The sequence below is a fragment of the Parasteatoda tepidariorum genome, chromosome 4, assembly GCF_982258835.1.
Source record: "Parasteatoda tepidariorum strain Cologne lab strain chromosome 4, Ptep-v5.0, whole genome shotgun sequence".
NCBI lineage: Eukaryota > Metazoa > Arthropoda > Arachnida > Araneae > Theridiidae > Parasteatoda > Parasteatoda tepidariorum.
Window position 1 is genome coordinate 12,426,544 of NC_141758.1, and position 14,131 is coordinate 12,440,674.

The following is a 14,131-nucleotide window of genomic DNA, read 5'->3' on the forward strand; positions in this document are numbered from 1 at the left end:
TCAATTAATATTTTTCATGAGTATTATGATAATTTAAACATTACTTCGTAAATTTGATTGCTTATTCCTAGGCTGTATGAACGAAAAATGTGTAAGTCAATCGTTAATATATAATTTTCATTTTTATTCATTTAAATTTATTTTTATTCATTCTTTTCAGCGGAAGCTATAAGCGTTCAATCCATGTATTATAACACTTACCACAAGATGGCGCCTCTTCATAATTCTATAACGTAAGTTTCATTTGTTTTATGTCAGATAACCTATAACGGGTATGAAAGTTGCATCCTTTATTCATATACGGTGGAGCATCGTTTATACGACGCCGAAGGGACCACCGAAAAACGTCGTATAAACGATAACGTCGTATAATCGATTTTTACTTCTAAAACTGAAACTAACTCTGTTTTCAGTTAATTTTAATGTTTAGCGTGTTGATTTGCATAAATTTCTAAATTAGACAAAGCAAAACAAACAAATAACCAAAGAAGAAAAATTGCAGTGAGCAATTTGAATGTATGTTACTTTTAATTATATTTTCTTGCTATTAGTCTCTACAATGCAATGCTTTGAATAGCGAGTTGAACTTACTGCTTTCTATGATGAAATTTTAGATTCTAATCACGGCCAAATCTAATGGCTGAAGCGCACTAGTGCAATTTGCAGGAAAAAAGAGAGCTTCTACATTTTCCAAAATAATTAGTATCGATGGGTGCGCTGGACATTGGTCGATGAATAGCAAAATTTTTATTTTTTCCCTCTTCATAACATTGTCAAGTTTTTTCAGTCATCTAGTAAAAATTACGGTTGTCATCCAAGCATTCTTGTTGGCACCCTTTTCTGTATCACTCATGTTGGCAAATTCCGCCATTTTTTAAAATACACAAGAAAAAATAAAAAATTAAATAAACGTGAACAAAATCTAAAAACCGACGTATAACCGATTCTGTGCGTCGTATAAACGATATATTTTTACATTAAAATGAATAGGAATGATTTGGGACCACACTAAAACGTCGTATAAATGTAAACGTCGTATAAGTGATCGTCGTATAAATGATGCTCCACTGTATTCATATAATTTATTATACATTCATATAATTTATTCATATAAAATCCTTTATGGTATAACTTTTATTTTGTATCAAAATGGAGTTGTATACCAACTTTTCAATCATTTACATGTGTGAAAATAATTTTAAATTAAAAATTATAATCAAATTTTCATACATTAAAACATGAACATAGCTCTCTTTTCACTATTAGACATTATTCTAAAAAAGTGTTGACAGTTGCCAGCCTTACTTAATAACTTATTGTTTATATTTCAGAAATTATAACAGAATGGGCAAAATTACAAAATAATTTTATTGTTGATATTTCAGATAGTATAATTGGATGGGCAACTTTACAGAATAGTTTATTGTTGGTGTTTTAGAGAAAGTAACATAACGTAACAATTTATTGTTTATATTTCAGATAGTATAACAGAATGGGCAACATATTACAAAATAATTTTTTTGTTCATATTTCAGAGAAAGTAACAGAATGTAACAGTTTATTGTTGATATTTCAGATAGTGTAACAGAATGGGTAACATTACAAACTAATTTTTTTACTCATATTTCAGAGAAAGTAGCAGAACGTAACAGTTTGTTGTTAATATTTCTGACAGTGTAACAGAATAGGCAAACATTACAATATAATTTATTGTTGATATTCCAGAAAAAGTAACATAATGTAATAGTTTATTGTTGATATTTTGAAAGGGGAAGTAACACAACGGGCGTCTTCCTCGATAGCAGAGTGCTAAGCTTCGATGTCAAACCTTCTTATGACAGGGATGTTTTAACATCAGACCCAGTAATCATATTTTTCGAACATCAGTGGGAAGTAAGAGATAGAAAAAAATATTATTTTATAGAATCATTGTCATAAAAACTGATACAATTATCTTATAATTGATATCTATTTTTAGAAAAGTAAGTTACTTCGAGGCGCTTCGGCAGAACAACTTGAAGATCCAAAAGTAAGCAATCTTTTAAATCTTTTTTTCAATCTTTTCAGTTAATCCCTTCAATCTTTTTCGATCAATCTTCAAAATTGCCCTGTTTCGAAACGAAATAAATATTTAAGGCTATTCAGCACGAAACTCTAATATATATTTTATTATTACAAATGTAATTAACAAAGAAAAAAGTTTTTATTTTGGTATTTATATATTTTTTAAATAAAACTCAGAAAAAAAAACTTTTTTCAAATATTGCTTAGAAAACTTAATTCTTGAGCGTTTAGATAGCTGTTTTTAAATATGAATTTGTGTATTTGTTTACAATATTAAATGAACTTATTTTGAAACATAAAAGGTACATTAAAGAAATGTCTTAATGAGAAAAGGATTTTCTTAACGAAGGGCAAACAAAAGAAAATAATTAACTAATGAACTTAAGCATCCACGTGTATGTAACAAATTTCTAGTATCATGAGTTACATTCTGCAAAAAAAAAATATTTTTCGAGAATAAATTTTTTATCAGCTTTCTATCACACATTCGTGCGGCATGCATGACCACCAAAAAGTATATGTATGAAGGCAAAAAATTAAATAAAACAACGGAATAATTGATGGGAAAAAATATAAAATATTTTTTTAAACGCAAAAAAGTAAATACACACTTTTATTTTCAGATTAATTTTAGAACTTATCTATATAATTTCTTCTTATTTTGAAAAAAAGTGGAATATTTCACTTTTCACCTATCTTATGAAGATTATCTCGAGTAACAAATATTTTGATAATACTACGTAAAATATTTTTCTCCACAACGGAAAGTCAACGATATTAAAAATAAATGTTATCATTCCTTATTTTTCTACAGTTATTCAATGTATGTTTTTAATTTATTTTTGTAGGTTGAATCAAGAGAATGTGTAAGATGGTCAGATACTTTAGAGATACCAGAGTAAGCATTATGTGTTTCGGTTAAGCATGTGTAATGTAAGTGAATAACGCATTTAATGTGAAAAAAAAATGCCTTAGCACATTCGTGTATAAGCAACTGATGAACTTGATATACAATAATATAATTTGTTTTATTTCATCCCCTGCTTTGAGCAAATTCTGAATTCACGGCTATCAATGTTCACCTCCGTACCCTTGTAATTTTGAACCTCACCCAGAAGACAGGAGAACTCTTGAATCAAACGTTAAGACAAACTAGCCTTCATGGAGCACTTTAGATTGAAATAACAGTCGATATTTAAACTATTATTTATTAACTGCCATTGAATAGCCGATCCACTTTCGGATTTATAACTACCAATGTTCATCTCTGTAATTTTCAGCCTTGTAATTTTGAACCCAATCCAGAAGAGAAGGGAAGTCATAGATCAAGTATTGAAAGACATTTTGCCTTCTTGGAGAACTTTTAGATGGAACTAACCCTTATTTGCGTTACATGGAAAGGAAAACTGCAAAAACCTCCTACGGTTAGCCCGATAGCGGGAGGATTCTAACCCATGACCACTAAGTATATTTCACGTCAGCGTTAAGATCATTGTGATCCGAGAGCAGAATTTCTATCAACTGGCTACCTCTGTGATTCGAACCTCGGTCACCTCATTCGGAGGCGAACGGTTTACCTCCTGAGCCACTGTAGCTCTCAAATACTATATAATGACGATCGAGACATTTTGTCAAAGGTGGCTTTTTCACATTAGGCTGTTCTCTTATAGATGTGTCTAGAACATAGATCGAGTCACTGAAATTTTCACTGGATAACAGCACAGCTTTTAAAAAAGTTTTTTCGTCAACAAGAAAAATGTTAAATGATTAATAAAGTGCTAACTTCTTTGGCAATCAATTCGGTCACTTTTCAAAATTATTTCACACAAGCTGTGAACTTAATATATCAATATAGTATCTAAACATTTTCTTAAGTATTTCATAAATTTGATGATATTTCGCGCCATTTTTTTTTAATGATATTTCTCTCTTTGGAGTGAATAGTTTGTCTTTTTTGAAACATTTTGCTCGGAAAACAGCAGTTTTTAAATTTAAAATCTATTTAATTATCTAGAAAAACGAAAGGTATAATAGCAAATGATAAAGCGAAGTAAGTGATTGAAAAAGAAGTCACTGTTTGTGTTTCGCGCATTAAGGGTTGTCTCAATTTCAAGAGCGGAGATGTTTCTCTTCTTACTCCCGCTCTGAAATGAACTCTGCGTCCGAGGAGGTGGAGTCAAATGCCAACTGGTGAACGAACTATATCTTTGTTATTGCTCGAAAAATGCATGTTTCCTCAGAAATTAAATGGTATGGAATTCTGCATTACGTCCTCTAGAGCTATAGCCTTAAGTATCGTATAATATATGTATGTACAAATATATAATATCGTATAATATATCTATGTTATAGCTCAAAACTTACTTTAGAAACTTACTAAGTTATTTCTCTCCTTCACCAATAATAGGATATAACAGTATGTGTCACGTTTATGCTTAAAATTTCTACAGCAGTTTTTGAAATTATCAATAGTTAATCTATATAATTACTTTGTAACTAAGTTTTTGTTTCGATTAAAATACAAAATTATTCTCAAATACTTAACCTGTGCAACACTACTTAAATTATTACCTAATATGGCGTAACAAAATGAATCTAAATTAATACTTAACGTTAAACTAATTTTTTAACACAACATAAATTATTACTTAACTTTACGAAATGAATAATAACTTTAGTGTTCCCAATTGCTAGAGAAATACCCGAGTTTATAGTGCCACATAAGAAACATATACTGAAAGATAACTTCATTTAAAAAATACAACAAAAAATAAAATTCTTTGTCTTTTTGACAGTCGTGTGAAGATGGGAGGATGGACTCCGGATGGATGCGTAAAAGTAAATTCTACTAGTCTATACACAACCTGTTCCTGTGACAGTCTAGGAATGTTTGCCATCTTAGCTCTTCCACCTGTACCTAAAGTAAGTCATTTTATAAATGCACTTTCCTCACTCTTTTAATTTGACGATCTTACTAAAATATGTATTTTTCTCTCTCGATCATTTGTATCTGATATATGAAATCGAGGGTTTGGAAGTGAAAATTATCACATTTTGTCACAATTTTTTTCATGATCTTTCGACAGCTTAAATCGTAATTTTTACATTACGGAATTTTTTTTTTTTCTCTTTTCAAACAAACAAACTAAAAAAACGATTGAAATGTTGTCTGAAAAGTTACATCTTATTTTCGATGTATTACCGAATAATTAACGAAATGAAAGCATTAGTACACATTGTACAAATGACGTGTCTGTTATTATTCATTAAGAAACGCACAAGTCTAAATAACAATGCGCAATGTCTACCGATCACTGATAACTTCGTGATCTTAATTCCGCAATTGATCATTTTTACGGAATGTAGAGCTAACTAATTTTTAAAACACAATATTTCCAAACTTGAACCGAGGATGACTCCACATGTTCGTAGAGGATCAGGGGTGAAAGCGAGACGGAAAAGAGGAAAGGCTGGTAGTAAAACCATTTCAGTTATAGCTAGTTTTGGGGAGGAGTTTACTTATTCTTTTTTAAAATTTTTCAACAATATCTACTTTATCTTGGAAAAGAAGCAGTTTTATATATATGCCAGAATTATAAAAGAAATCTTGATAGTTACAGATATTTCATTTTTTTCGAAAAAAATGCTGGAATGAAATGTTTTACGTATCAGGTTTTTCTCTTTTCCGTTTTGCTATATAAGGGCTTTCACCCATGTAGGGGATAGAGCCCTTGGGTGACTGAGTTGATGCTCGTGCAGGCATACCTGCCAACTCATTTGGCGTAAAATTTTATTTCTGTATTTAAAGTGGTAGTAAAATGAAAGCTTTCTATATATTCTTTGCATTTATAAACTTAATTTATAATCTAATAGACCACCACTATTTTTTTTTTAAAAATTAATCATACTTAATAATATGCAATAGCTGAGATGCCAACTTGCTCCGGACAGCAAATATATATTTTAAAGTGGTAGTTTATCATTTGTGATTCTTGGATTAATAAATTCAATTTAGTAGATTTTTATCCACCACTATTTCTAAATAATTCGTAGGCTTATATGATTCACCACTTGATTTACCATGTCATGCAATACCGTTTGAAAAGCAAGTAAAAAAAGTGAAATGTTTGCAAAATTTACTCTGTAGTTATTTACCGTTTCTTTAACTTTTTTGGCTTGTCCGGAGCAGTTGGCATCTCTGCAATAGACATGTTGAAATCCTCCCATCTCCATTCCCATACCTGCCAACCTTCACTCTTTCCGAGAATGGACTTTCAGAGTGGTTGTAAAACAATAAACGAAAAACAATCTGACTCAAAAATATATTGATATTTTGATCCCGTTGAAATTCGCTTGAGCAAGGATTATTATGCTTTCATATATTTATTGTAATTATTTATATGTAGTGGTGGTCATACTCATTTATAATTATCATTATAATTCAAAAAGTTAATTGGAATTAACCTGAATATTGTAACCACTTTAAAAATGAAAATAAAATCTTCCGGAAGAGTTGGCAGGTATGCATTTCTCCTCACTACTCCTCATCATCGATTTATTACTACAGATGAATCGGTTAATGACGCTTCGCGGCAGCGCACAGAGATTTATGTGATTTCTACCATGCGGTAATCCACATAGACCCGCTAAAAATAAAGCGCATGTTACTGCCTAAAATTGTAATTTAAATACCATTTTACTACCACTGGGGAAAATCTTCCTCGAAAGTATTAAAAGTTGGCAGGTATCAATTTTATGCTTATAGTCTGCCTTCTGACTGGAGTAAAGTCAATATATCCGACGAATTTTATATTAACCCTTTCGCACCGAAAGTCACAAATATGTGCCAACATAAAACCGTATCAATCAGGGTAAAAAGATAAAACTGGTAACCAAATTAGTTCTTTAGTAGCTTATTTATGAGAGGGGTTATACTTGTTTGATTTATTTAATTCATCATTACTTTAGTTCAAAATAAAAGTATTTAATTATACTTTAAATTAACATTGATTATATGTATGATTAAACTAACAATAATTAAAGTAAAAGCAAAGTAAGTCTGTCACCCATTAGCAACTCCTACATTTAAGCTACCGTTTTTTATTTATTTACATCTTGAGTCAGATTCTGTACGAATTCTTTTATGAATCACCCGTCCCCAAGGGGTTACAGAATAGTATTTAGTTTTTGAAAGGAAGGGGTAAGTAACAGATAGAATAAAGGAAATTTTTGTTCGAGACGGCCGTCATTTGTTTTCATCTGGCTAAACCTCGGAAGACTATAGCCGACATTTGCTGCTACATATTATATTCAAATCCACAAAATATAAAATGTGATAGAAAAGAATAAAAGGATAAAATTCGATTTTCTTTATGCACCAACTCTTAATGCACCAACTCTTAATGCACCAACTAAGGAGCCTTTTAAGAAAAGACTGACATGCTCAAAGTGATTTTGTACCTAAAGAATGTACTTGTTCTGACCAAACGGAAAAGGTTTTTTTTATTAGTTATTTTTTCTGGTGGGCGGCAATCTTAAATAAGTCTCGCTTAGTGAAAAAAAAATTCATGTTTAAAAAAAATAGTGTTGTTTCTTGTTTTCAAAAACGTGCTCCATTATTTTTTTTTCTGTTTTAGAAATACGTAGAACCGGAAGATGAAATGTGGTTATTTGCTGTTCGAGGATTAGGATATAGTCTTTCTATAATCGTCCTGATCTGCTATATCTGTGCCATTGCTACCAGATCGTAAGTCACTCTATAGTGTTAAAGTTCTTTTTCAAACTATTACATGCCGTGCAGGGTGATTATAATTAAAAATACCCCATTAAGATCAACATAGAATCCGTGTTGTTTTACCCAAACAGAGGAAATTCGGTTTAGAGGAAATTTGGTTTGTATCTTATATGAACCATGAGACAAAGGAATTTGAAATTTTAAAAAGTGAAATCTCTTGCACCTGGCGAGAGAAAAGCGCTAAAAAAGAACAGAAAACACAATTTATTAGAACATATGTTCAATTCACATTCCATTCTCGCCAGATTTAAATATTTATAGTGAGGTCAATTTTATCTCGAATGATCTTCCAAACTAGTGCAGCTAAGAGAGCCAGCGTCCTCCGCAAACTAAAATGAAAAATGACAGTAAAACTGTTAAACGAACATATAAAAACTCACAGTTTTAACTTTTCAATCATATATGCGAAGAAGAGAAACTCTTCACAGAGATTCTCAAACAGCGATTACTTTTTAAATAGTTGGAAAGGTAAAGAGGTGAATTTTCGAATGTACATTTAGAAAATTTGCTTCGAGTTACTTCAGTTTTCAGAGGACGATAGTCAAATTATTCTAGCAACAAGACATGTTATGCTCAGATGAGTCACATTTTATTCTACTGTATTATGTGACCGATACCTTCGCTTACTCGTGGTCAGTCATGAAGTAGTTACCGAGACCTTTTCTAGTCGGTAAAGGTGTTACTCACTGCACTAGAGGAGAGCAAGGGGTCGTGAGTTCGATCACGGAAGCCGATTTATCAACGAGCCTGTATAAGCATTAAGTACATTAAATTTGTCGTGACTGAAAGCCCCCTTTTTGGTTGTAGTGTGGAAGTTTAGAGAAAGTGGTAACATCTCAGGCGCTGTCCACGTCGTCTAATCGGGAGAAAAAAGACTTAGCATTCTTACTATGGATGCCAGAAGATAAAGCTCTGAAAAACTGGAATAGGTGCTTTTTCATGGTTGAATGATGTGCAATGCGTTACGCTTACTTTCAATTAATTTTTTAAAAAAAACACAACTTCCATTGTCATACTTCCACTTTTTACCACGTTTATATCAACTTGCCTTCGTGCATGTCTGTTCGGGTGGAATTTTGTTATGGATTTTAAATTAACTTCCCGACTAGCTACAGACTTCAACTTTGGCACATAGTTCAGAATTGGATGACAACGTATGAAAATGAAGAGAAAAAAGACATACAAAATAAAATAAAATTAAAATTAACGAAAAATTAATATTTTCGAGATTGTCTTTTGCTGTCGATTCGATTATTTCAAATTAATGTCACATGTCAATTGAAAAGTTTTGTGTACAGTGAGTAAAAAATTGAGATTTTGGAAATGAGTACAAAAAAAATTCAAAATAAAAATCAAATTTTTAATACCTACGTTTTTGTAGTGGAGAATAATAATTAAAAAACAAAAATTTGAAAGACAAAAAACGTGGGGCGCATGCAATACATAACAGTACATATACACATTTTCTTACTCCTACACATGCACAACCACATACACATCCACATACACACCCATATACACATACACACCCACATACACAAACATATTCTACATACACATACACATACACACCATATACACAAACATATTCCACATACGCATCCACATTCAGATACAATTACAGATATACATGCACATATTCTTATGAGCACACATACTGTAACTATTATGTATTTCATGTGCCTCAAGTGTTTCGTTTTTCAAAATTTTGTTTCTTAATTATTATTCTCCACTACAAAAACGTGGGTTTTAAAAATATTTTTTTTATTTTGATTTTTTTTATTAACTTCTCACTTAGTAATCATTATTTTTCAATTCTTCTTTTCTGTTAAATTATGGGTGCAAAATTGTTTATCGGTAATGACTACTGGCTATTTATATCCCCCTCTGTTACACGGATGATCTTTCTTCTTTGTAAAAAGCTAAAAGTTTCATCTATCGGTCGAAATGTTAACTATTTGTTCATAAGAAGAAGAAAAAAATTAACTCGGTCTAGGAATCGTATGAACCAAGTTACATCGACATCTGTTCACCATAACGATCACTATCTTGATTTAGACAGGACAATTTCAATTGTAGCCCCCCTCCCAAGCAAACAGCACGTTTTTTTATATTTAATTTACACAGCAATAGCATCAATGTTGATTTACCAATAACTAACTGTTTCGTTTGTCAACCTTTACTTGCAAAAAAAAAGTATATTTCTCTGATTTGAACAAGTTTTTTCTCTATTGCTCAAAGCCAATACTCGTGTACTTTCCGTCTTCTCACTGCAATTGATTGGCTTACAAACCAAAGAGTAATTTTTGATCATCTGCGTGTAAGGTATATTAATTAGTATTGCAAACTATTTATTCACTGATTATTCAGTTTGTAGACTTCTAGTCATCAATTTAAAAATATTTGTATTAAGGGATAGTAGTGACAAGTAAACTGAGGGACAGCGTTTTTTTCTGATGAATAGTGCAATTATAAAAAAGCTAAGAGAAAATATAGCATACTTTTCTAATAATCATAACGTTTAGCAACAAAAGTATGTAGTACGAAATATTTATCATGCTTTATGTTTGCATTGATTATGTTTTTAAACATTTTATTATAAGATTGACAAAAGTGACATTTTACACATCCAAATAGTTCCGCTATTGATCAAAATCAATTTAATACCTTTTAAAAGTGTTTTTAACAATTTTATAGATTTCTATTAAAAAAAAGTAAAAAATTTTTATTAGAGAAAGAAATTAAATAATAGTATAATTTGAATATTTTAACAAAAAGAAAGAATTTAAAATTAGGAAAATAAAATAAGAACATATCTTAAGATATTATATATATATATATATATATATATATATATAATACAGGGCCCTTGCTAAGAATTTCAAATTATAAGCCAAACATCAAAAGTATTTGCCAATTTCGGAAAGTCGTCGCCAAATGCAGATCTTAACAATTTTTTATAATTAATTTTTTCCCCATAGAATTATTTAACGGGGTTTAATCTGTATTTTACGGAACTACTATTATTTGGACCCAATTCTAATTGGTTATGTGGCGCATCAACCGAAAATTACTGTAATCAATTTTTAAAAAAATACTGATTTTTTTAGAAAAATTCATTTGGACGTAATTTTGAGGGAATCGATATATATATATGAGACAAATTTGTGTAATATTTGTTATCAATAATTAAACACTTTAAGTACTTGTAACATATCTCTTTTTGTTTTTACCTATATTATTTTAATGCATTGCTCTCATAATTTCAGATCATTGCATGATCAGTTCCACATAATACGTCTTAACTTAGCTATTGCTGCTGTGGGTACAATGCTATCCTTTTTCTCTGTCGATTTCAAACGGCATGATTGGGTAAGTATCATTCCCTAAGCGTCCTCAAAAACTAAAATACTGGTAGCAGAAACTCTTTCGAAAACTCGTTTCCTTACCTTTTTAATAAAAATGTTTCTGTCTAAGAATACCCGAAAGGATCTTTGTATTAGCAGTATTAACACGTGCTATGAGGGTCACCGGTGACCGACGAAGCCAAGATTATTAAAAATCCATAATTAGAGTTAATTATTAAATTTTTTCATATTATCGTTGCTAAAATGGTTTGAAGAAATTAATGCAATATAGAACACAATAAAATAGTTTAATTTATATACACAGAGATGAACATTTGCTTCGGGCAGCGAATAAATATTTTCAAGTGGTAGTTTATTGATTGTGATTCTTGGTTTAATAAATTCAATTTAGTAGATTTTTATCATCCACTATTCTTAAACAATTCATTTTTTATAACAACTTTAACTTAGTCGATTCTGTAACTCAACAATTGGTCAATTTATTTAAAAAAAAATTTATTCAATTTTTGAGCTTCTAAATAAGATATTAAAAATATACCATGAAAAAAGCGCTATGAAAATTAAATTTATTGTCACTCTAAAATGAGGATATTTTTCCGTCTTAGTACAAAAACACACTTACTAACTTTAGGTAACGTAACTTAACACAATTTATCTATTTCAATAAAAATGATTCAGTAAAAAGCATGATAAAAAAAAGTGAGGTGTGTATTTTAATTTATATTCTGTTTCAAATATGAGACACAGGTACAAAATAATATCAGTAAGGTACATAATCCTGCTGCATTATTAAATATTGCGACCACATGCTTGGTGAAGACACCATAAATTATTTGAAATAAATTTATAAAAATAATTAAAAGAACTATATCCTACACCCACAACAAAGCTATAATCCTAAAAAGGAAACAAAAAACTAAGAAATGAAAAGGTGTTTCAGAAAGTCCGATTATATAAAGAGAGTGATGATACGCAAAAACTTATAAAGCAGCTAAATTTATTCACGCCTCATGTTCACTCATGCATTTTTTAAATCGTATGTTGCAAGTGAAACATTCGCAAACTAGTGTTCGAAGATTTTCACGAGAAAATGTGAGACCCAAGGCGGATCTCAATGCAACTCTTTTAAGCCTGGATTCCTACCTAAAACTTGCATCGGTTCAACTTAATTGTTAAAATGAAACCACCAGTAGATTTTAAAACCAGTGTTTACTTATTAATTACTGAATGTTAATTTGTGATAACAAAAGATACTCGCAAATTAAAATTCATAAAATGTATATATTTGTTTAAAAAGTGGTGTTAAATTATTATCAATTCATTGTTTAAAATAAATTAATAAGACCTGCCCAAAAAATGTCTGCTGGTAGCGAGTAATATCTTTGGTAAATATATATATGTGTGTACGATGCTATAATAGGCATTACTTATTTTCTAGCTTCTAATTTTTTTTAATTTCATAAACTTACTTTTTTAATTCCTTCTATATCCTATTCTAATTTCATTAGCTCAATTATTTAATATATGGTATTCAAACTTGCAACAAAAGTATCTAACTAAACTTAGCAAGGCATCTGATGTATGTACTACATTTAAAATCCCTTTTTTATAAAGATTCTTCTCTCATCCCTTGTATAATAGGGCGTATTTTTGTGGACCTGCTCGTTAGACCTAGTATTAAGAGATTTCAAATGTGTTTTTATTCTTTTCAAGGTTATTTTTTAATAAGATTACAAAACTAAATTTCGTGAAAACCGTATTTGTAGTTAGAAACAGATTGCTGATTTAAAATCAGCGATGCTTAAGTATTTAAGGTCGGTCCAAAAATCTCCTGCCACAGAAAACAAACGGAAATTTTTTTTCCAGAGTCAAAACCAAACAGCTGAATTTACCCATTCTAGACAACAGTTGTAAAAATGTAAGGAAGGACATTTCTGAAGAAAGTGATAGGACATTTATGACTGGACTAATTTGTTACTTTCTTGTATTTTGTATTACATTAGTTTTTAAGCATTACAGGAGCATTATTTCAGATCAACGTAATTTTATGTTATTATTATATTTTGGATAACCCGAATGAATCCCGATTGAATTCTCGATTGTCTCAAAGGCCTTTTGCAAACATCGTGTTTCTGTTTCACTTCGCACTTCTTCAGCTTTTGCAATCATTTTTTGAACGGACGCCAACTTTTAATTTTTTCATCAACTGATACATAAATATCAAACCTGATGTTTGAGGCATTTTCCCTTATCTGTTACAGATACTCATTTTCTTCTTCATCTTTAGCATCATGTCAGGAGTTCACGTTTTTATTCTTAATTTGAATTAATTTTAATATGCATTTTTTAAATGTCTGTAGAATTTCTGTACGATAGATACTGAAATCTGATAATTTCTAAATCAATCGAAAGAGGTATTACCGTGGAACCTCTCGGGAGTGACCACTCTCCATTCCGCGAGTACTTCGCCGGCCATTCCATGCGTGCAATAGCTTCACTCTCCAACAGTTCTGTGACTGCCACTGTACGGGGAGGTGTAGAATTATCGTCCATAAAGATGAACTTATAACCCACAGCACCTCTAAAAACCGTACATGAGGAAAGAAAATCTTGGTATAATAGCGAGAACCAGTGACTGAACCACCATGGAAGATGTGCAAATCAGTACGGGTAAGAAGCATGATACCGCCCCAGACAAGAACCCCTCTTACTCCAAATCGTTCTCTTTCGATGATGTTAGAGGGGTCATTGCGTGTTCCTCTCTCTCTCCAGATGTGTATGCATCCAGAATCACTAACAGACTACATCTGCTCTCATCCGTAAAGAGAGACTTCATTGCGTATGCGTCGAGTTGTTGGCTTCTCCAATGAAATGGCGTTATTGGAAAAACCCGTACTGGCTGCTG

General features: G+C 31.0%; 1 protein-coding gene across 1 annotated transcript in view; it reads left to right on the forward strand.

The window, feature by feature from the left end:
* The window catches only part of LOC107456974 (adhesion G protein-coupled receptor D1), a 139,737-nt gene that overhangs the window by 99,119 nt on the left and 26,487 nt on the right, over positions 1–14,131 (forward strand). Inside the window, exons 12-18 of the mRNA XM_071181981.2 lie at positions 161–233; positions 1,770–1,893; positions 1,979–2,029; positions 2,913–2,962; positions 4,860–4,986; positions 7,701–7,810; positions 11,128–11,230. Of these exons, the coding sequence (XP_071038082.2) occupies positions 161–233; positions 1,770–1,893; positions 1,979–2,029; positions 2,913–2,962; positions 4,860–4,986; positions 7,701–7,810; positions 11,128–11,230 (638 nt within the window). The remainder of the gene's footprint in view (positions 1–160; positions 234–1,769; positions 1,894–1,978; positions 2,030–2,912; positions 2,963–4,859; positions 4,987–7,700; positions 7,811–11,127; positions 11,231–14,131) is intronic.